The sequence below is a fragment of the Phocoena sinus genome, chromosome 14 (genome assembly GCF_008692025.1).
Source record: "Phocoena sinus isolate mPhoSin1 chromosome 14, mPhoSin1.pri, whole genome shotgun sequence".
NCBI lineage: Eukaryota > Metazoa > Chordata > Mammalia > Artiodactyla > Phocoenidae > Phocoena > Phocoena sinus.
This window is the reverse complement of record NC_045776.1, coordinates 7,922,869-7,944,066: the sequence shown is the minus strand read 5'-3', so window position 1 is coordinate 7,944,066 and position 21,198 is coordinate 7,922,869. Positions and strand designations below refer to the sequence as shown.

General features: G+C 39.6%; 1 protein-coding gene across 1 annotated transcript in view; it reads left to right on the top strand.

Moving 5' to 3' along the window:
- Positions 1–781: 781 nt before the first annotated feature.
- Positions 782–21,198, top strand: part of DOK6 (docking protein 6) — a 399,939-nt gene continuing 379,522 nt past the window's right edge. Inside the window, exon 1 of the mRNA XM_032602788.1 lies at positions 782–847. Coding sequence (XP_032458679.1) covers positions 782–847 — 66 coding nt within the window. The remainder of the gene's footprint in view (positions 848–21,198) is intronic.

Genomic DNA, 21,198 nt, shown 5'->3' with positions numbered 1-21,198 from the left:
ACCGGGAAGGGCTTGGCGTCGATTTACAGTTCCTAACCTAACGGGGCAAGGACCTGGAGCGCGAGCGTGCGCTTAGGAATAAAAATGCACTGTAAAACACGGCCATTGAAATAAACAATTGCCTTGCTCCCGTTGGCCTTCTTCCCTGGGAGGATCCCCACCGCCCTTCCCCGGTGTCCAGCTTGGGAGTGGAGATTTAAGAGCCCGGGAATGAGGAACCGTGGCCTCAGGAATCCCGCACCCGGGAGAGCGTGGCTGGCACAGGGAGCCGGGTGGGAGCGGGACCCCGGGCGCGGGTGGCGGGAGGAGCTCACCGCCCGAGTCGCGAGTGATGGGGCGCGTCTTGCGAGTATCTTCTAGCCCAGCCACCCCGCGGGCCAGGGGGAGGGAGCCGGGCGGCGAATCGGCCCGCCCCCCCCCCCCGTTCCGCCCCTCCCCCCCGCGCTGGGGAGCCGCGATGGTGCACTCCGGCCAGCTGTGCGCCGCCGAGTGAGGCGCCAGCCCGTGGGTGCTACCGGGGGCGGCGGCTGCGCGGAGGGGGCGCCAGCAGCAGGCGGCGGCGGGGGGCGAAGGTGAGGACCGGAACGCGGAGGGCGGGCGCTGCTCGCGGCGCCGGGCCGCGTTCCCCGTCCGCGGTCACCCTGCAACCCAGCCTGCGTCCCCGGCGGCGGGAGCTCGGGGGCACCGGGAGGCGGCTGGCGGCGGCCGGCTGGATGCGAGACCTGCGCGGACCCCGTGGCGGACGGCAGCTCTCGACTCGGGGAAGCCGAACGCGCTGGCCATGGCCTCCAACTTTAACGACATAGTCAAGCAGGGCTACGTGAAAATCCGCCGCAGGAAGCTGGGGGTGAGTCGCTCGCTAGGCTTTCTCCTTCTCCTGCGCCCGTTTGGCGCAGCTGGCGATGGGGGGCGGGGCGGGGAGAGGTGACCCACTCGGGGGCAGAGGCAAAGAAGGACCCGGCCCTCCCGCGGACGGCCCGCTTGTTGCTCGGCGGGGCTGGGGACCCGTACCTGCCTCGGGGGGCTCTGCAGACCCGGCTGAGGGCTCCGGGAGCGCCCGGGTCCCCGTCCTCATGTGCGCGGCGCTGGTTTAGACCCAGACTAAGAAGTCTTGTAGGCGAAAGGGATTGTCAGTTCCGAGATGAATGCGCCCCAGAGGGGGTTTATATTCAGAGCAATCCACAATGCTCTGTTCTCAGGACTGTGTGCCTTCGGGTACAACTGCTCTGTGTGCAGGACGTGGACACACGCTCTGGTGTGTGTGTGTGTGTGCGTTTAGTATCACCATTTCCCCCGCTTCCCCAGCCCGCTTCGAAATTCTCTTTTGATGCCTTGTCTGCGCCCCGCGTCCCTGCCAGCGACTGCCGGCGAGTTTCGTGCTCCCTGAGCAGTTGCCCACCGGCAGGCTCCCTGGCCGCGAGTGCGCCCGGACAGGTGGACCTAAGTCCGCGTGCACGCAGGTGTATGCTCACGGCCGCTGACACGGGAGCGGTCGCGACAGAAAAGTTTACGGAGACCTTCTCTTGGTTTTTTGAAATATGCTCTGCCCGACTTGGGAGAGAAACAGTGTAGACCCCCGAGGGTTTAAAACTTCTCCAGTGACCGGATGAGGACGTAAGAGGAACGCGTAGACGGTCCTAGAGGACCTGGGAGGTGGGCTGCAGGGAGTGGGAGGGGAGGCGGGCACCTGGGCCGAGAGCCGCCAGAGTGAGCAGACGTGGGAGGACGGTCGGAGTGACCGGTAGAGGTCCCCGCGGGAGCGCGCGCTGGGGGAGTGGGCACCCGAGGCCGGCCTGGGTGGGCCTGTCCAGAACGCGAGGGAAACTCGATCTGGGGGCCAAAGTGCCCGCTTTCCGGATTCCCTGGATGTCCACCTCACGCTTCTCAAAGCTCCAGTTCTACGGAGCTCCGGTATCCTGGGGCAAAGCGGCCTTGAACGAGAACATTCCCTGCCTTCCCTGCTGAATGGATGAATTACTCTAACTTGGAGAGGGAAAGAGAAGGAGGGAGAACTTCGTTATTCTCATTAAAAAGAAAGAAAGAAAGAAAGAAAATAAATGCTAAGCGTATCGTTAGAAAACTAAGGTGGGGTAGAGTCCCTAAAAGAGGAAGGATCACCTCGCACCCAGAAGCCGCTTTGCGCGAGTAGGTGGACACAGGTGTTGGGGGAGGAGGGAGGGGACAGGCAGACTTGCCTTTTTGTGCTGCCCCTGTTGGGTTTCACGTTCGAGATGCAGACTGTACCCCAAGGACACACGGGACCCATTCTCCAACTTCATCAGACCTGTAGAAGTGGGGAGTACAAATCTGGGTGAGGACAAAGCTCCCCTCGCCCCCGCCTGGCGCCTCGGTGCGCTGCTGCGCGCCCCGCCTGGCGAGAGAGGGCAGACACGGCGTGCAGACCCTCGGCCGGGTTTCAAGGGCCGCTCCTGGGTAGAAGAATGCGCCTCATTCTTTCCCAGGGAGTGAAGGAAGAACCCTCGTGAAAAGCTGCAGTTGTCCGGCAGGCTGATGGCTTCTCGCGGCCCGGACGTATTGCTCAAATCTGTCACCCTGACAGCCATTGGCCAAGACAGGAGGTGCGGAGCTAAGGCTTGGGGGCGCGGAGGGCGGAGCGGGGGGTAAGAACTGTTCCAGGAACTTGACCTTTGAAGCCCTTTGCTCTCCCACGGGGTGCTTGCTCATCATTCTCGCTCTTGCGTCTTCTTGAAATCTCAATTGTTTCTGACACTTCACACGCTATAAGCTAATGGATGATTTAAGTCCCCCGGGGAGATGTGCATCTGCTTCCACAGTCACCGTGTACGTGAAAATCAGACTGAGGAACAGAACGCTGAGAACCCCGCCTCGCGCACTTGGCCTTGGAGTCTATAGGATTCCTCCCCCATCAGAGCTTTCCAGGATTTCATATAATTAAAACTGAATTTGCATCTTAATTATAAGATAGGATCCAGGGAAAGAGCACTGAATGTTTCTTGGGTAACTATGGCATTTACAGCCTTTGAAATGCCCTTTTAGAACATCGTACACCGTTTCCCCCCTAAAGATGTGTTCAGATGTTTATTTCATTTCCAAACATCTCTTTCCATACCCGCTGTTTAGAGCTATGCATGTGTAAAGGACAGCCTTCACAGAAAACAGTACAAGCATGTTTACTTCAGAGTTTGATGTTGAAACAGTTTGCATTGTTTTAATATCAAAATATTAAACTAAATTAACCTTGACTATTTTTGAGAATATTATTTATTTTAAAAAACGTTAGCAACTTTTCTATTCAGAATATGCTAGTATTCAGAAGGGTGAATTCCAATGACAGAACTTCACACAGATGATTCTGTGAAGCTTAATAAGTTAAATGGGTCCCGTAAGATAGTAAAACACTAAGCGAATATCGTGTGCCTTAAAAATGAAAATGTATAATCATACCCAAAATCATAGTTACAGGAATTATCTAAGCATTGGATGATAGGAATCAGTTATAGGAATTATCTAAGCATAGTTTTCCTAGTTAATAATACATATTCGTAATTTTATGGGCTCAGAACTATGAACTTTTCTAAATAAAAGAATACTTTTAACTCAGAGGAGACATAATGGTTCTTTTATGGGTTATGTTCAAAATTAAATTTCACAATAAAAAGAATTCTAATTAAATATGCACAGATATTTGATTTAGTATGGGTAGAATGCATGCTTTCAAGAACCAAATTTTATAGTATTCTAAGGGAGAAAAAGGCCTGGTTATGAGGCCAGTTGTATCAGAGATGAAAATGATGACATGAAAATATATTTTGAGATAAAATGTTTAATGTGCCCTTTACTCCTCACAAGTTAGTGCTTATTATTATGCTGAATGAGGGCAGAAAAGCATTTCCTGCCCTCTAGGCAGTGGGGCATTCCTTCCAGAGGTGCTTCCAGGTCCAACGTGTTGAAAGGGCCCCTGCCCTGTGTCTTTTTACAGAACCTAGTGCTACCTGTTGAGGATAATTCCTTAGCCAAATAGTTGGGTGAAGTAGTAAGTGTTAAACATTTTTTTTGTTGTTTGCTTTCAAATTTGTCTTGGATCATTAATCAGTTTTTCTTCCATTTAGGAAAATAATTTTGAGAAAAAATAGAATCATCTTCCTGATTTTACTCTTGTCCCTTTAAAAAATATGCTGTTAAGTCATTATTATTAATTTTATTTTTGGCTGCATTGGGTCTTCGCTGCAGCATGCGGCTTTTCTCTAGTTGTGGCGAGTGGGGGCTGCTCTTCGTTGCGGTGCGTGGACTTCTCATTGCGGTAACTTCTCATTGCGGAGCACGGGCTCTAGGAGCGCGGGCTTCAGTAGTTGTGGCTCGCGGGCTCTAGAGAGCAGGCTCAGTAGTTGTGGCGCAGGGCTTAGTTGCTCCGTGGCATGTGGGATCTTCCCGGACCAGGGATGGAACCCGTGTCCCCAGCACTGACAGGCAGATTCTTAACCACTGCATCACGAGGGAAGACCCAGTCATTACATTTTTGAAGGTATTAAATCATTAAAAGTATAATGATGACTCTTATAAAGAATCATTTCTTTAAATTCTCTATTAATTTTTCATTATATTACATTACCATTTCTATGAATATATTGTTTTCCTTTTGCAGGATTTAAAAGCGCTTACTGTAGTTTAGTTCTCACCATCTTATCTGTTGCATGATTTATATTATAATTCACAAGATACCATGGTGGCCAGTATTTTTTTTTTTTTTTAAGAAAAGAGTACTTAAAAACTCTAATAAAAATAAAACAAAGCAAATGCTTTTTGATCAATATTGTTTATCTCTTAGCCTTTATCATCTATTTTTCTTCTGACCTCTAATAGGTTAAATTTAGTCAGCAAGGCATATATTGCAAAATATCCAACCTGTTCTTGGTTTGCAGATAAACTAAGAACACAATTGCTGAAACTGTTACTAACTTTATATGAGGCTTATTGACTCTATAAATGTAGCAAAAGTAAATGCAGCATTATGCAGTGATATCACCATATCATCACCATCATTGCCACCAGTGTACAAATTCCAGCCTGCAAATAGTCTACAGTAATTCTGCAGTTTGACTGCTTCTAGACTGTCACATCATTGTTTTCAAGGAATTCTATTCAAATACATCATTGTGAATATTCACAGGCACGTTGTGCATAGACAAGTAGTATTTTATGTAGCTTTTTTTTCTAGTTCTTACTCAGAGTTAGGTGAGAGATTGGATTAGTGTGTGTGGGTATTGAAGGAGTGTCTCAGGATAGGGTGGTATTACATGTTCAACAAATGGTCAAATCGTGGAGCATCTACTGTTTATCAGATGGCGTACACTGTGTGTGTGTGTGTGTGTGTGTGTGTGTGTGTGTGTGTGTGTGTGAGAGAGAATATTCCAGAGTCATGTTGTATTAAGTCAAGGTTGTTAACAGTGGATACCTCCTATATCACCACCGCTCGTGGTACGCTAGGTCAGTAATAATCACCTTGTCCCCACCTGGCTGTAAGGGAAGCAGGGAAATATAGAGCACAATTTTGGAGTATTTGATGAGCACCAACTTTATGAGCTAATCATCTATTCAGGATTTTCTCTTTTGCATAGTCTCCATTTGTTTTAACAATTATTGTGGATTCATCTATCTCATGCCCTCTCTCCCTCCTTGATTAAAACCTTGAGACACCCCCATACCTGGTTTGATGATTATCTATCTGCTTCTCGTAAACTCTTCTGAATTTTCCTGTGCTTTTACAAACAGCTTTTATCTGATGATGGAAGAGAGTATTTATGAGAGATGTTTTTGAAAATTTATCCCGTTATAGAATCTCCCTCATTAATATGAATGGAAATTTTTGTGGGTGCATTTGCATCGGTTTTGGTCCATAGAGCATTTAAAAATTTCTCTGGTCTCCCAAATCTCTAGAAACTATTTTGTGAAGAGAGATTATATCATGTATGAAATGCGTTACCAATTTGCCAAGAATTAGATACAATAAATGTATTTAAGATAAGATATATAAATAACAATAATTCTGACCATTCAAAAGTTCAAAAGAACTTTCAGGATCATTACCTCAGATATGAGTTCTCAACTTAAGTATTTAAGATGTAGAAGTTGTATTGGGTGCCTTTAAATCTTTACCCATTTGTGAATATTGTATATCCTGGGCATTTTGCTTTCTGAAATGGAGCCATTATATCCATGGTGATTTATCATTTACCTCTTTCTCATTAAATATGGATTTAGAATGTATAAAAGTTTTAATTATTTGAGCTCTCTTTCTCTTTCAGATTTTTATTTATGGTGGCTATTATGTATACGTTTAACATGTGTACATACCACTTATTTCTGTATCTATATATATGTCTGCAAAAATCACTTGTTCTTAGAATTTTAGAGTAGAAAGTGGTCTTGTATACCTTCTATTCAATCTCCCTATACTAATTTATTTGCAACCGTATGTTTGTGTACATGACATTTTAGCTATTCTAAAGAAATTCTATTATCTGAATTACTGAGACTTTTTCCTTTTTAAAACATCCCTATGTCTGCATATGGACATGCCTGAGTTTCTTTGAATTTTCAAAACTTAAAGCCAAAAGCAAAGACAATAAAAGTAAGCCTAACTGTAAAAACCAAAGCCAGACATTTTGCTGGCTTTGATAGTAAATGATTATGCCCATGCAATACCTGGGGGAAGCCATTAAATCAGGTGTGAGATATAAGAGTTCACGTCTCAGTTTTTGACTTGCTAGGTTTACAGATGACTGCTGTCAAGGTGAACTTTAAAAGATGGCATTCCCTCAGATAACAAAGATTTTACTCAGTACTCAGGGAAATCTTTTAAATGACGAGAATAGCGTAATCAAACAGTGGTCAACTATCTTTGTAAGTTTTACATTCCCAATTTCCTTAAAAGTGTTTCAGAAGTGCTCGATAATGGTTGACATTGGGGATGAGTATAAAATAACATGAATATAAAATAACATATGTATTTGAAATCGGTGTCATTGTTTTGATGTATTTTTATTCTAATGTGTTGTTCTGTTTGGGTCATAATAAGCCATGTGACTACTACTGAGTAAGACTATTGAGTATTCCTATCGTTGGTCTGTTTCTGTTTCCATCCACTTCGTTTTAGACACTGTAGAATTTAAAAAGCAAGCAATACAAATAAAAGCTACCTGTATTCCCACCATCTACAGATCATCTCTAGATTTTGTCAATTTTGAAGTGCTAGTTTAAAGGAAAAAGTAATTTCTACCACTTGAGACAAACTAATTAAAATAGAGTATACTATAGTTTTTTTGCCTTCAGTTTATAGCTTTTGCTTCATTTTACTCACGGTATTTTCTTTATTCTTCAAGCTCTGGGTAACTTGTCCAGAGAGGCCAAGACTCTGGAGAACATTTTCGTTAACTTTCTGCATAGATCTCCATTCGTTTTCCTTTTTCTTAACATCTTTATTGGAGTATAATTGCTTTACAATGGTGGCCATTAGTTTTTATTTTAAGATACAGAGAGGATTATCTTCTGAGTAATTCATTTTTACATTATAACACTATTTCCCACTGAGAATACTGCAGCTGTCAGTCAAACTGGATGGAACAAGGAATGATATTTTGTTATTAGCAGAGAACAGCAATTCATTTAATAAAGAAAACTATTTTCATGTTATTTGAAATGAATGGTGGTTGTAATCTTTGAACATGTGCAAAGTGCTTTGCCTGCTATTTTACTGAATCCATTGCATAGAGCTTGGCTTAACAGTAAAATGACTTGGAGGACAAATACACTGAAGTCTGAGACTTTTTTTAAAAATGGATACAGTGAAGTTTGAGACTTTTTAAAAAAATTGATTAATTAATTTGTTTTTGGCTGCATTGGGTCTTTGTTGCCGTGCTCAGGCTTCTCTTTGTGGTGGCTTCTCTTGTTGCAGAGCACGGGCTCTAGGCACGTGGGCTTCAGTAGTTGTGGCATGCGGGCTCAGTAGTTGTGGCTCATGGGTTCTAGAGCACAGGCTCAGTAGCTCTGGTGCCTGGGCTTAGTTGATCTGTGGCATGTGGGATCTTCCCAGACCAGGGCTCAAACCCGTGCCCCCTGCATTGGCAGGTGGATGGATTCTCAACCACTGTGCCACGAGGGAAGCCCTAATTTGAGACTGTATAATAGTAACATAATCATGTTGCATTGGGTGTACCATGCATTTTACAGCTTATAAAGAATTTTCACGTATATTTTATAATTCTCCCAGCATACTTTTGAAAGTATATTTAGTTTTTAATCCCATTTTATACATAAGCTAAAATTTAAAAGAAGTAAAATGAATCAGCCAGGTCTACAGAGATACAGATTGGGTTTGTATGTGTGAGTGTGTATACTCAAATCTAGGTTTTATAACTTCAAGTTCAGTGTTATACCTACTATGAACAGTTTCCACTTTGCAAAATATGTGGACAGGTAATAACAGCTATGTGTACTATTCGAAGTAAATGTGTTTTCTTTCATTGGTAACATAGTGTAAAGCAAATATTATCATTAACTTAGCCTTAAGCTAACTGTATTGCATATAAAAGTGTGTTGGCAGGTGGGAGGTGATGGAAATGGGTGAAAGAAGTCAAAAGTACACACTTTCAGTTATTAGATAAGTAAGTTCTGAGGATGTAATATATACAATGGTGACTATAGTTAGCAATACTGTATTGTATATTTGAAAGTTGCTAGAAAGGTAGATCTTAAAAGTTCTTATCACAAGAAAAAAATTGCAGCTGTGTGAGGTTATGGATGTTAACTAAACTTATTGTGTTGATCAGTTCACAGTATATACATATCAAATCATTAAGTTGTATACCTTAAACTTATACAAAGTTATATGTCAATTATGTCTTAATAAAGCTGGAAAAAAGAGCTATGTAATGAAAGAATGTACACCACAGTAAGGAGGTTCTATACAGATATTTCTCCAGGCCACTTGAATGGCCTTGATTTCATTTTCATTGTACCATCTAAAACTCAGCTAACCTCTTCTTTTACAAAAGGAAAACAGGCTTCAAAAACTGACAGTGTCCTGGTATAATTTATAATGTTTTAAAAATATTTAAATCTATTTATTTTACCATTATCTTTATTTATGAAAAGCCATCTTTTGTTTAAGGTTGTCATATAAAAGCTTATGTTTGAATCAACTTAATGAAAAGTGAGTTTATTTAAGGAAAAACACAAGTAAAAAATAATAAACATTTACTGGGATCTGGCAAATCAAAAGGTGACATAGTTATGCAGCAAAAAGTGTGATTGTGTTACCCTGTTGCTTTAATATCAGGCAGCACTGAAGTATACCGTGAACTCTGAGTGGCTGGGGTGGGTTGTGTGTTTATTTGTGTGGCTTGCTACTTTTAAGTGGCAGGAGTTGAAATACGTATACTGAAATGATGTTCCTTTTTTTCCCCTTAGTTTCCTTATTTTTCTAAATTGGCTATATCACCTACATTTGTCACCTACATTTGTAAACTTTTATAGAAGATGTATTGCATGTGTAAACATGTGTAGTTATTTATAGAAGATGTATTGCATGTGTAAACGTGTAGTTATTTTGCTCCTCCTGATTTCTTCTTTGTAAATATGAAATTACTTTTCCTGACCATTCACTATCCTTTTGAATATGCATGTATGTGTGTATGTGTGTGTATACGTGTGTACATATGTACACATACACAGATACATGCATATATATAATGTGATATATATGTTATATATTAAATAGAATATGTATATATCTCCAAATGGTCTGTTAGTCCTCATTCATGCTGAATTGTTATCCTTCCCGAGTATGTAAAAGCACCTAGCCCAACTCCAGCAGAAGAAAATGTTCACAAAATGTCTTAGCACACTTTTTAAAACATAAATTGTTACATGTTCACGTTATACTTTATTTGGAAAAAATATTTGATATTAGTCTAAAATTGAAATTTAGTGTATCTTTCAAAAACTATAACTTTTAAAGAGTGCCAACCAGTAAGAGAAAATTCTGTATTTATCTCTGTCTACATAACTCTAGTGAAACTTCTCACATACTATTCAAGAAAAAGAACAAAAACATACTTTTGACATAATTGAACTTGCTTAGAAAACTATGCCTTTTCATTTAACTTACTAGGGAAAAGGAATACATCTCTCTGAGCGCTTTAAGGACCCTTGGGGCTATGCTGTAGAAAGGACCCATGTCATTTTACTGATGCTTTTATAGACTTCATTACACTTTGGAATCTTTAAGTATTACCTGTGTAATTCTTCTAAATAAAAGTACATCCAGTGCCAAATCATGATGTTTAGCTATAAGGTACCAAATTTATGTGTAAGTATGAAATGTACTCTTCTATACATTTAAAACATAACAACTATTTAACGCTCCAAAGGCTACTTAACACTCATACTGTTGCATCCTGATATTTTGCATAATTCTCTACATTACTTAGCCCTCTATTAAAAAATGATTCTCAGTATTTGTGAGGGACTGCACATTGGAGTCCCTGGGATGGGTGTGGAACGTTGAGGTAAAGGGCCAGAATAAAGGAGCTTGCTCTGTCCTGAGAATCCAGGAAGTCACTGATGTGTTTACAGGAAAGGTTAAATGTTCATTCTCAAATCAACAACATCCCTGAATCTTGGGTGTGTAGAAAGGATTGTAGTCAAGTAGGACTTTTGGCAAGGAGAGCAAATAGGAGTGGGTTTTAGTATCCAGAAAAGGCACTGGTAATTCTAGTGGCTAGTTCTGATTGAGAATCACCGATGTAGAAGTATTTTTTTCCAGCACTGAGAAGAAACAATTCTTCAACCTATTATTGTTTGCATTGAGAAGTCAGCTGTCAGTCATATTGCTACCTTTTGAAAAGGATTAGCCTTTTTTTCCTCAGGCTGCTTGTAACTTTCTCCTTTCCTGGTTTTCAGGAGTTTTGCTATCATATGTGGAGGTGTAGTTTTTATTCTGTTCATTATTTTGGGGTCTATAGTGCTTCTTAATTCCATAGCTTGATATCTTCCTGCAGTTCTAAAAAATTATCCACTATTACTCTTTCACATATCAGTTCTGTCCATTTTTTCTCTTCTTCCTTACTCATATGTTATGTTAGATCATTTGTACCATACGTCTGTGCCTTTATACCTTTTCTTTTCCCTATTTTTGTGTCTTGAAGATTCAGGATGGATGTTTTCTACTGAAATTTCTTCCAGTTCACTAATTTTCTATGCAGCTGTGAATAATCTACTGTTAAACCTATTCATTATTATCAATTTAAGTAATTTTTTCAGGTCTAGGATTTTCATTTCATTCTAATTTTTAGAATTTCCTATTAAAAATTCTCAGTTTTTATCCTTGGTAGTCTTCAATGCCTTCAGATAGATGATTTTTGTATTTGTCCAGCATTTCTAATCAACAGCAGAAAGGCTGGCCTAAATTGCCTTGTCCACCATTAACAGGAATGGAGCAGTCCCAGCTGGTTGAGTTTTATAGTGATTTCTTTGTGAGAGCTAGAGGCCGTGTGGTCCTCTGGAACTCCACTGAGAGCCAAGAGGGTCGGCTGTAGCTCTTCCCTAGTAGTGAGACCCTCTCCCTGTGGGAATTTTGTCTTGAAATATTTTCAACAGGTTATTTACCTCCACATTAGTACTAGGGTTTGTGATAGTGAAGTTGAAGAAAAATGAAGATATTTAAGTGATAGGACTAACTACAACTTTGCAGGTAGTGTACGTGGGTCTAACCTGCCCCTGTATAAAAATGGAGGGAAAACAAGGCAAGGATTCTAAGCCTGCTCTAGGGTTTGATTTAACGAACAAGGCCAAATAGTTCTGGCTGTTAAAGCAATGGTTCTTAGCCCTGGATACACATTGCAATCCTAGGAGAGGGGTTTTGAGTTTGTTTGTTTTAGTATTTACTAAATGCAATGACAAGATCGGCTCCCAGAGAGGCTTATTTAGTTGATCTCTGGGCAGAAGAATTGTTTTTGTTTGTATTTGTTTGGTTTGGTTTTAATCTACCCAAGTGATTCTAGCATAAGTGAAGTACTTTTCACCAGAAAATAATTTCAAAGCAAGCTGTTTATCACTATATATTACCACAGAACCCTACTGAACTAGGATAAGTAGTTTATAATATACCTCAAGAAGTAGCTAAACCAATTAACAATACAGTTCAGACATCCATCATTTATTTTTTTCACCCAGCATTTGAATGTTCTTCCAACTATTTGGAGAATAACCCCACATTATGGATGTTGAAGATAGCAAATAATGGCTCACACTGTAGAAGATAAAATACCAAAAATACTATTTCCTCATCTTCCTTGCTACTAGGGTATGAGAAATGAGCTAGTATTGCCAATTACATGTCTAGACATTGACTTATTGATGCAAGAGGCAACCCAGTGGAGAAGTCTTCACAGGGCACGCAGAATAGTACTTTCTCCTGGATTAATTTATTGATGCAAAAGTAGAAGCAATGCAAACTGTCCAAAAGCAATAGCTTCATCAAGAAACTTTAATAATTTGATGGGTCACTTATGGTTTCTTAGTCTTGAACCTGGTTCTCCAGCCTCTATTCCTGATTTGAGGTAATGAAAAATTGAATAAACGTTTTTCCATCTAAGTCAGCCATTGCCAGCTTTGATTACAACTAATAGCAACTAATACATCCGATGGATAAAATGGCGTTATTGGAAGTGATGCAATTAAATTTTAAAATATACTAAAATCCTATGTATACTAAATATATACTAAAATAACTAATTTTTAGAGTAATGGTTATTAAACAATTGTCCTTAACAATACGTAGACACTGGAATTCATTTTCTTTTGTGGTCACTCCTAATGTGGACGTATAGAGCATAGTTAGTGAATTACTCTGTTCACCCATGGAGAAGTTTAGGAGCTTTAATGGAAGCATATATTCAGACCCTATATAATTATGAAAAAGTTTGTTCTAGAAGAGGAACCCACACAAATGTACGCAACACATTTTTGACAAAGGTGCAGAAACAATTCAGTAAAGAAAGGATATCTTTCAAATAAATGTTCTGGGAGCAATTGGACATCCATAGGCAAAATGAATGAATCTCAACATAAACCTCACACCTTATAGCTCAAAATAGATTAGCGATTTAAATGTTAAAAGTAAAACTTGATAAATTAACTTCATAAAAATGAAAAACTTTTGCTTTATGGAAGAGCCTGTGAAGAGGATTTAAAGAAAGCTATTGGGTGGTGGAGATTATTTACGAGCTACATGTCTCTAACAGAGAACTTGAATAAAAAACTCTTAAAATGCTGCAGTTAAATTTAAAAAACAATAATCCAGTTAGAAAATGGGCAAAAAAATGAACTGATCCTTCACAAAAGTTGATATGCAGATGGAAAATAAACACATGAACAGATGTTCAACTTTATTAGCCACTAGTGAGATGCAAATTAAAACCACCATGAGTTATCAGTAAACACCTATTGGAAAGGCTAAAACGAAAACCTGTGACAACAACAAATACTGGCAAGAGGCAGAAAACCTGGATCACTCATACGTTGCTGTTGGGAATGTGACATGGTTCAGACACTCGTGAAAACACTGTGGCAGTTTCTAAATTAAACTAATTATGCAATGGCCATACGATCGTCAGCGGTACCACCCACTGGACATCTATCCCAGAGAAATGAAAACTTTTGTTTACAGGCAAACCGTACACAAATGTTTGTAGCAGATTTATTTGAAATATCCCCAAACTGAAAACAAGCCAGATGTCCGTCATTGGGTGAGTGGTTAAACTGTAGGACGTCCACATCATGTAATACTACTCAGCAATAAAAAGGATTAAACCACTGATAACCCCCAAAGATGAATCTTGAGAGAATTATGTTGAGTGAGTGAAAAAAAAAAAAAACCCAAAAGGTTATAAACTGTGTGATTTCATTTATATAACATTCTTGAGATACAAAATTATAGAAGTGAAGAATAGATTTGTAGTAGCCAGAGGTTATAGACAGGGGAGAGCAAGTGGAGTTTGTGTGTGGATAGGGTGATAAAAGGGCAATGTGAGGGATCTTTGTGGTGATGGGGATATTTTGTATCTTGACCGTATTAATTGACATCCTGGTTGTAATAGTGGACTATATAAGATGTTCCCATAGGGAAAATTGAGTAAAGAGAATGCAGGGTCACTCTATTATTTTTCATAACTGCATGTGGAACTACAATTATCTCAAAAATGTTTAATTAAAAAATGTAAGCGGGGGGCTTCCCTGGTGGCACAGTGGTTGAGGGTCCGCCTGCCGATGCAGGGGACACGGGTTCGTGCCCCGGTCCGGGAAGATCCCACATGACGCGGAGCGGCTGGGCCCGTGAGCCATGGCCGCTGAGCCTGCGCGTCCTGAGCCTGTGCTCCACACCGGGAGAGGCCGCAACAGGGAGAGGCCCGCGTACCGCAAAAAAAAAAATTTAAGCGGGGCATCAAGATGTAGCCCCATTTTACAAATGTGATACCTCTGAGCCTCACTTTTCTTATTTGTAAAATGAGGATAAGAATACCAACCTCATTGTACTTTGTTAACGTTAAATAACTGTACTTTACAAGATCTGAAACAAACCTTGGTCTATGATGCTGAGTCCTTGACAGAGCTACTGAAAGTGTATCCCTTTGAAAAGGAATATGCATCTTTGCAGCCCTTTTGAATTGGGGTCCCATAAGCAAAGAAAGCCTTATGTGAGTAATGCTTCAGTGACCATGGGAGTGTAGATAACTCCACTAGAATCCTGATTTTAATTTCTTTGAATATGTCCTCAGAAGTGAAACTGCTGGATCCTATGTAGCTCTGTGTTTAATTTCTTGAGGAACCTCCATAGTGTTTTCCATAGTGGCTTCCCTGACTTCCCTGCCCACCAAAGTGCACTGGGTTCCCTTTTGTCCACATCTTTGCCAACACTTGTTATCTCTTGCCTTTCTGATGTTAGCCATTCGAACAGGTGTGAGGTGATGTCTCACTGGGGCTTTGATTTGCACTTCCCTGATGATTAGTGATGCTGCGCGGCTTTTCCTGTACCTGTTGGCCATCTGTATGTCTTCTTTGGAAAATATCTATTTAAGTCCTCTGCCCATTTCTAAGAGTTTCGTTGTTTTTTTTTTTTTTGCTGTTGAGGTGTATAAATGTTTTGGTTATTAACTGCTTATCGGATACATGATTGGCAGATATTTTCTCCCATTTCATAGGTTGCCTTTTTATTTTGTGGATGGTTTCTTTTGCTGTGCAGAAGTGTTTTTAGTTTGAAAATATAAATGTTGATTGTTTTGAATTTGCACATTAGTGTTCTCTGTGAAATGAGGTTTATTCTATATCAGCTGTATTTGCCCACAGGACACCTTAATTACTAGGAGCCAAGCGGCTTGAACACGCCATTGACTCTGGAGACAAACAGCAGTGCAAACTTCTCTACCTTTGCTTTTGAGCTCAAAGTGAGCCACCTTGTCCAAATTTTAGAAAATGTCATTACTGAGAAGATAAAGTTCAGCAACAATTCAATGAAATTTCATTTTGTATCTCCAGTAAGAGATCACTTGGCTACATTCCCATCCAAAAAGTGCCATTATCTGTTTTGATTCTCAAGGTGATACCTAGTTGCAGCTCCTTTTTCAATGTTAATGAAACTGCCCAGAATACAAAAGAAATGAAGTCCCAAATACAGCCTCTAGGAATACGTTTCAGTTTTTATGCTCTCTGATGACAGGTTAATTTCAGTACCTGGATAGAAAGTGAAGGGGGAACCGAAAAATTGCTTTTAAAAAATAGCTTAACACCTGAGGCATTTGGGTATCTGACTCATTTAGGATTCAGAATCAGTGGTGAAGGAAATAATCATTTTGCTACGCAATTAGAATCTCTAACATATTTGGTACGTTTTTCAATTAAAAATATCAAGACTATGTTACTGTATATTAACATTAAGGGTATATTAATATGAAATATTAATATTAATTAAGGGTATATTAATATGAAATATATCAAGATGAAGCAGTAAAAGGGAGGAAAAGGAAAATTAGCGTCAATACCTGCAAGTCTAGTATGTACTATGCACAGGGGGTACAGCGATGGGTAAGAACCAATGTCAGACTAGCTTAGCCTGGCACAAAAGCGGGCAGTCAATAAATCATTGCTGAATTGTTAAATCAGTTTATATTCAGAACTGCACTATCAGGGTTTTGATTGACACATAGAGGAGTATTGGCACTGCTGTCTTGGAGGCACTTTGTAATTTACCTCTTCATAATTAGCTTTAGCATTATCAACTGAATTGCAATACAAAGGCTGTAATAGGCGATATATCAGCTGGAAAATGTCTTAATATCTTACCTAGGGCTTCCCTGGTGGCGCAGTGGTTGAGAGTCCGCCTGCCGATGAACGGAACACGGGTTCGTGCCCCGGTCCGGGAAGATCCCATATGCCGCAGAGCGGCTGGGCCCGTGAGCCATGGCCACTGAGCCTGCGCGTCCGGAGCCTGTGCTCCGCAACGGGAGAGGCCACGGCAGTGAGAGGCCCGCGTACCGCAAAAAAAAAAAAAAAATCTTACCTAAGGATGTTATTCAATTTATAATATTTTTTAACTTCACCTAAAGACACTTTCTGAAAATTCTTTGAGAAAGCACTAAAATTTAGCTTCCCTAAGAACACACCATGCAACAACAAAAACCCCCAAAGTGCATTTGTTTTGCATAAGTTTTGTTTAAAGGCTACCTAAATTTTTTTTTATTAATTTTTATTGGAGAATGGTTGCTTTATAATGTTGTGGTATACGCCAGTGCACAACAAAATGAATCAGCCATACACATACAGATATTCCCTCCCTCTTGGACTTCCCTCCCATTTAGGTTACCACAGTGCATTAGGTAGAGTTCTCTGTGCTATATGGTATGTTCCCAACAGTTGTCTATTTTATACATAGTATCAATAATGTATATGTGTCAATCCTAGTCTCCCAATTCCTGCCACCCCACCTCTTTCCCCCTTGGTATCCATACATTTGTTCTCCACGTCTGTGTCTCTATTTCTGTTAAGGCTACCTAAATGAAAAAAAAAAAAAATTAAGTTCTATAACATTAGATGTATTTCTTGTGTTGTATTTGTTTCAGTTGCTATTTTGACTGTTCTTTATGTATATATTTATTTTTAATATTGGTTTTGAAATTTCAAATAGTATATGAATTAGAACCTTATGATAACTATCTTTGAGCAAGAGGAATTTTCCATTAAGAGTCATACCAACAACTTGTATTTTTATAGTATTTTACAATTTAAAACATGCTTTTATATATAGTTCCCCTTTAAAATAACACCTTCTTCAGTGGGTAGGTCAGATATCATCTTTATTTTACAGAGGAAGACTGTGATTTTAAGGGAGGTGAGATAACACTGAGTCTGAAGGCTTCATTCTTTTACACTCATTTCTAGTTTCTTCTCAGAATACCTGTGCTAACTACTGCACACATTTTGATGACAATGCATTTCACTCTTACCCCAGTAGAGGCTGCCCTCTGATATGGCATCCTTGACTAGGACATGGTATACTTTTTCTTAATAACATATTTTATGTAGGTTTCCTCCCAATATAGATTGGAGCCATTTAATATCTCTGTTGTAGTGCTTTGTCTCTGCTGTGTCTCAATTCTTAATCTCAAAGATAATGTCACCAGTGGGTCCTCAGAGCTCTTTAACACTTTCCCTTTGCTGCGTGTAATCTGCCGGCCTTGAAACCTAGGTCCATGCGTCACTTTAGATGTGTTTGAGCATTATGAAATTTTCTCACTTGTGTTTATTTTTAAACATGGAAACCATTACCAAAATAGTCCTATATGCAAAAGTGTAATTCTGAAATGTCTTCTTCCATCTCATTGATGTTGACTTTTATGATATGTGATTTTATGACTTCGATGGAGCTGATGGCTGTCCCTCTTCTAGCAATGACTACATTCTTTTTGTCTCTGAAACGACTCTCCACAAACCTCTGCTTCAGGAAAACTCAGTATTTCAGATTATTCACACGATTTAAGCCTCAACTCAAGAGTTCCAAGCTTCAAGCATTAGCACAGTATAGTGGGGAGGAAAAGCTCTGGAAAGAGCGAGCTTCAGTTGAGTCCACTGACTTTCCAACGCTGTACCTCATCTGTAAATAGAGTGTCACATGCCAAAAGGCTATTCCATAGGTTACTGTAAGCTGTAAATAAGATAAAATATTCAAAGTGCAGGAACATGGTAGACCGCACGACTTTTACCTATTGATAGTGGTATTTCTAAACAACAGACAGGGACTTGACTAGCCACAGTGAAGCAGTATCACCATTTTGGAGTATTTTATATATTTCACCCCTTTGGGACAGTACCTCTTTCTTTGCTTTAGGCAACACGCTTCACTGGGTTTTATGTTTGACGCAAAGTGGGAACATGGCAGGATTTTAATCCAGAGCAATTACTTGATTAAAGTGTTTTAGACATTTTAGTCTGGCAAAATGATGTGCATGGATTGATGTAAGTGAAGGCATGGTGACCAGAGTGAAGGTCGCTAGGGTTGATCACGCCTTGGCCACACCTGCATCGGGGCTGCCATGCTTCCTCACCTGGAGTGCTGGGCCTCCTGGGCTGTGCTTGACTAGCTCTTCTCTGTCATTTGATGTTTTTTTTTTCGACCGTCACTTCGTTTCAGCTAATAGAAGCACATAGTATCACCTAGGAAGCCCTCCACTTCTGGGCCTTCCATTGTATACACCTTACCAATTTCCAGCCCTAAATGCATGTGCTCTGTTTCTAATAGCTGGTGTCACGTCTGTGTGGAAGGCGAGGAATCCCTGCATTTGTGCGTCCTTCTGCCTTTTCAGCTGCATCTTTCACCGGCTTCCCCCCCTCCTCCTGCCCTCCCCGTGCCCACCACTGCAAGACTCCTCTTGATGGTCTGTTTCTTAAACTCTTACCTCTTTTTCTTAGAATCCTTTTTCAGTCCTGAACCCTACAGTTTTATTCCTACTTCTCAAAAGATTTATCTAAAGTAGATATTTTAATCTCACTTCCAATCTCCAGATTGGCATATGCCAAAATGTTTATGAAAGCTTTCCTTCTTAATACCCATAGTGCACCCCAATGCAACGAGGCTAAATAGAGCACTTCATCACATATAAACATATATAAGTAGGTATTTCTATTAATACTACCAGTCATTTCAAAATGACTACCACGTCTTAGAGACGATACTGGCTCTGCCCTTTCTCTGATTTACTACAGACAACCAAATGCCGTATCTTATTGGTGCTGCCTGCAAACGTCTTTGTCCTCTGTGGTCTCTTTCCAGTTGAAATTCTGCTTCTATAACTTCAGGCTCAAATGTTGGTGGGATTTTCCAACAGTTATTTTTACTGCCAGCTCGATTACTCTTGTACTTCTGCCAGATTAATTTTCCTAAATTTCAGATTGAAACATATAATTCCCCCTCTTAAATTTTCCCATGGTTTCTCATTACCTAGAGTAATAATTAAAACTAAAACTTGTAATTCAAAGCTATCGACACTATCTACCATTGTTTCATTTAGGTTTTTTTTAATTACATAATATTTCAAACATACTGGAAATTATACAGAATCGTATTACAAACTGCCACATACAGACTACCCATATTTTACCAATCTTATCACAGTAACACACTGAACAATTGTACTCAGTATTTATCTATGTTACTACATAGATCCAGTTTGTTCATTTCAATGGCTGTATTGTCCTGTATTACATAAATAAACTATACTTCTTCTGTTAATGGACATCAATGAGGTTTTTCTATTTTTGTTATTATAAACTATACTTCAACAAATACACTTATATAATTCTCTTGATGCTATGTATCCAAGTTTCTCCAAGGTATGTGGTTAGAATTAGAATTGTAGGTTTTAAAATATGTGCATTTTCACTTTACTAGGTGTTTTCAGGTTGCTCACAAGTAATTGTTCCAGTTGGTCCAATGAAATGGGAGAACTTATATCACATCCTTAGAAGCAATTGATATTGCCATATTTCTTTAAGTTATGAAACATTTCAAGCAGAGAACGTAAAACTGTCTTAAAAATAACATTTTGCTATATTTACTTCACTTTTTAAAAACAGAAATAAAATGGGTAAAGTTGAAGCCCCAACACAGTAACTTCAGAAGTAAACTTACGTTTATAATTCTATGCATAGTTTTTCTATATTTATTATATTTTTATATTTATTTTAGTAATATGTGCTGTTGCTTTGCATAGTTTCAGCTTTATATAACTGGAATCATACACTTTGTAACTTCCTGAAACATACTTGACTTTGCTCAAGATTATGTTTTTTGAGATTTAATCATTTTGATGGAGTTTCTATTTATTCATTTTATTCTGTACACTATTCCTTGGTATAAGTACTCCACAGTTTGTATTTCCTAGTGCAATGTGCAGGAGTTTTTTGTTTGTTTTTAGGTTATATGCCTAGAGGTGGATTTTCTGGGCATATGTTGGCACAGACTAGATATCGCCAAATTGCATCCCAGATGGTATAGCCAAGTGCACTCTCCCCTGAATTTAAGTCCCTTTTACTCTGCTTCCTCACCAACATCTTATATTTTCAGATGAGACTTTTTCCTTCCTTGGATAAATGGGTGTGTGAAAGTTATATTTCTCTACAGTTTGAACACGTTTTCATATGTTTGTTGATCAATGGATTTTCCTGGTTTATAAATTCTCTCTTCAGTCCCACTGCCTATTTTTCTATGTGATATTTTTTCTTAATGGTTCATAGGTGTTCTCTCTGTATTTTGAAGACGATTCTTATGCAGTTAATAAACTTTACAATTATCTTCTTTCATGTTATGGCTTGCCTTTAAATTTGCTTATGGTCTCCTGTGTATTACTGATACTTTAAATTTTAATGAAATCAAACTTATTCTCTTTATGGCTTATACCTTTTGTGTCTTATTTAAGAAGTTACTCCACACGGTAGTATAAAACTGCTATTTTTCTGTTTTAGTCGGTTGCTTTCATGCATTTATTTATACACTTAGATCTTTAATCAACCTGTAATTAATCCTCATTTTAGGATTTACATTTGTAATCTTATTTGTTTCCCTATGGAGAGCCAATTTTTTCACCTTCATTTATTAAGTATTCTTATCCA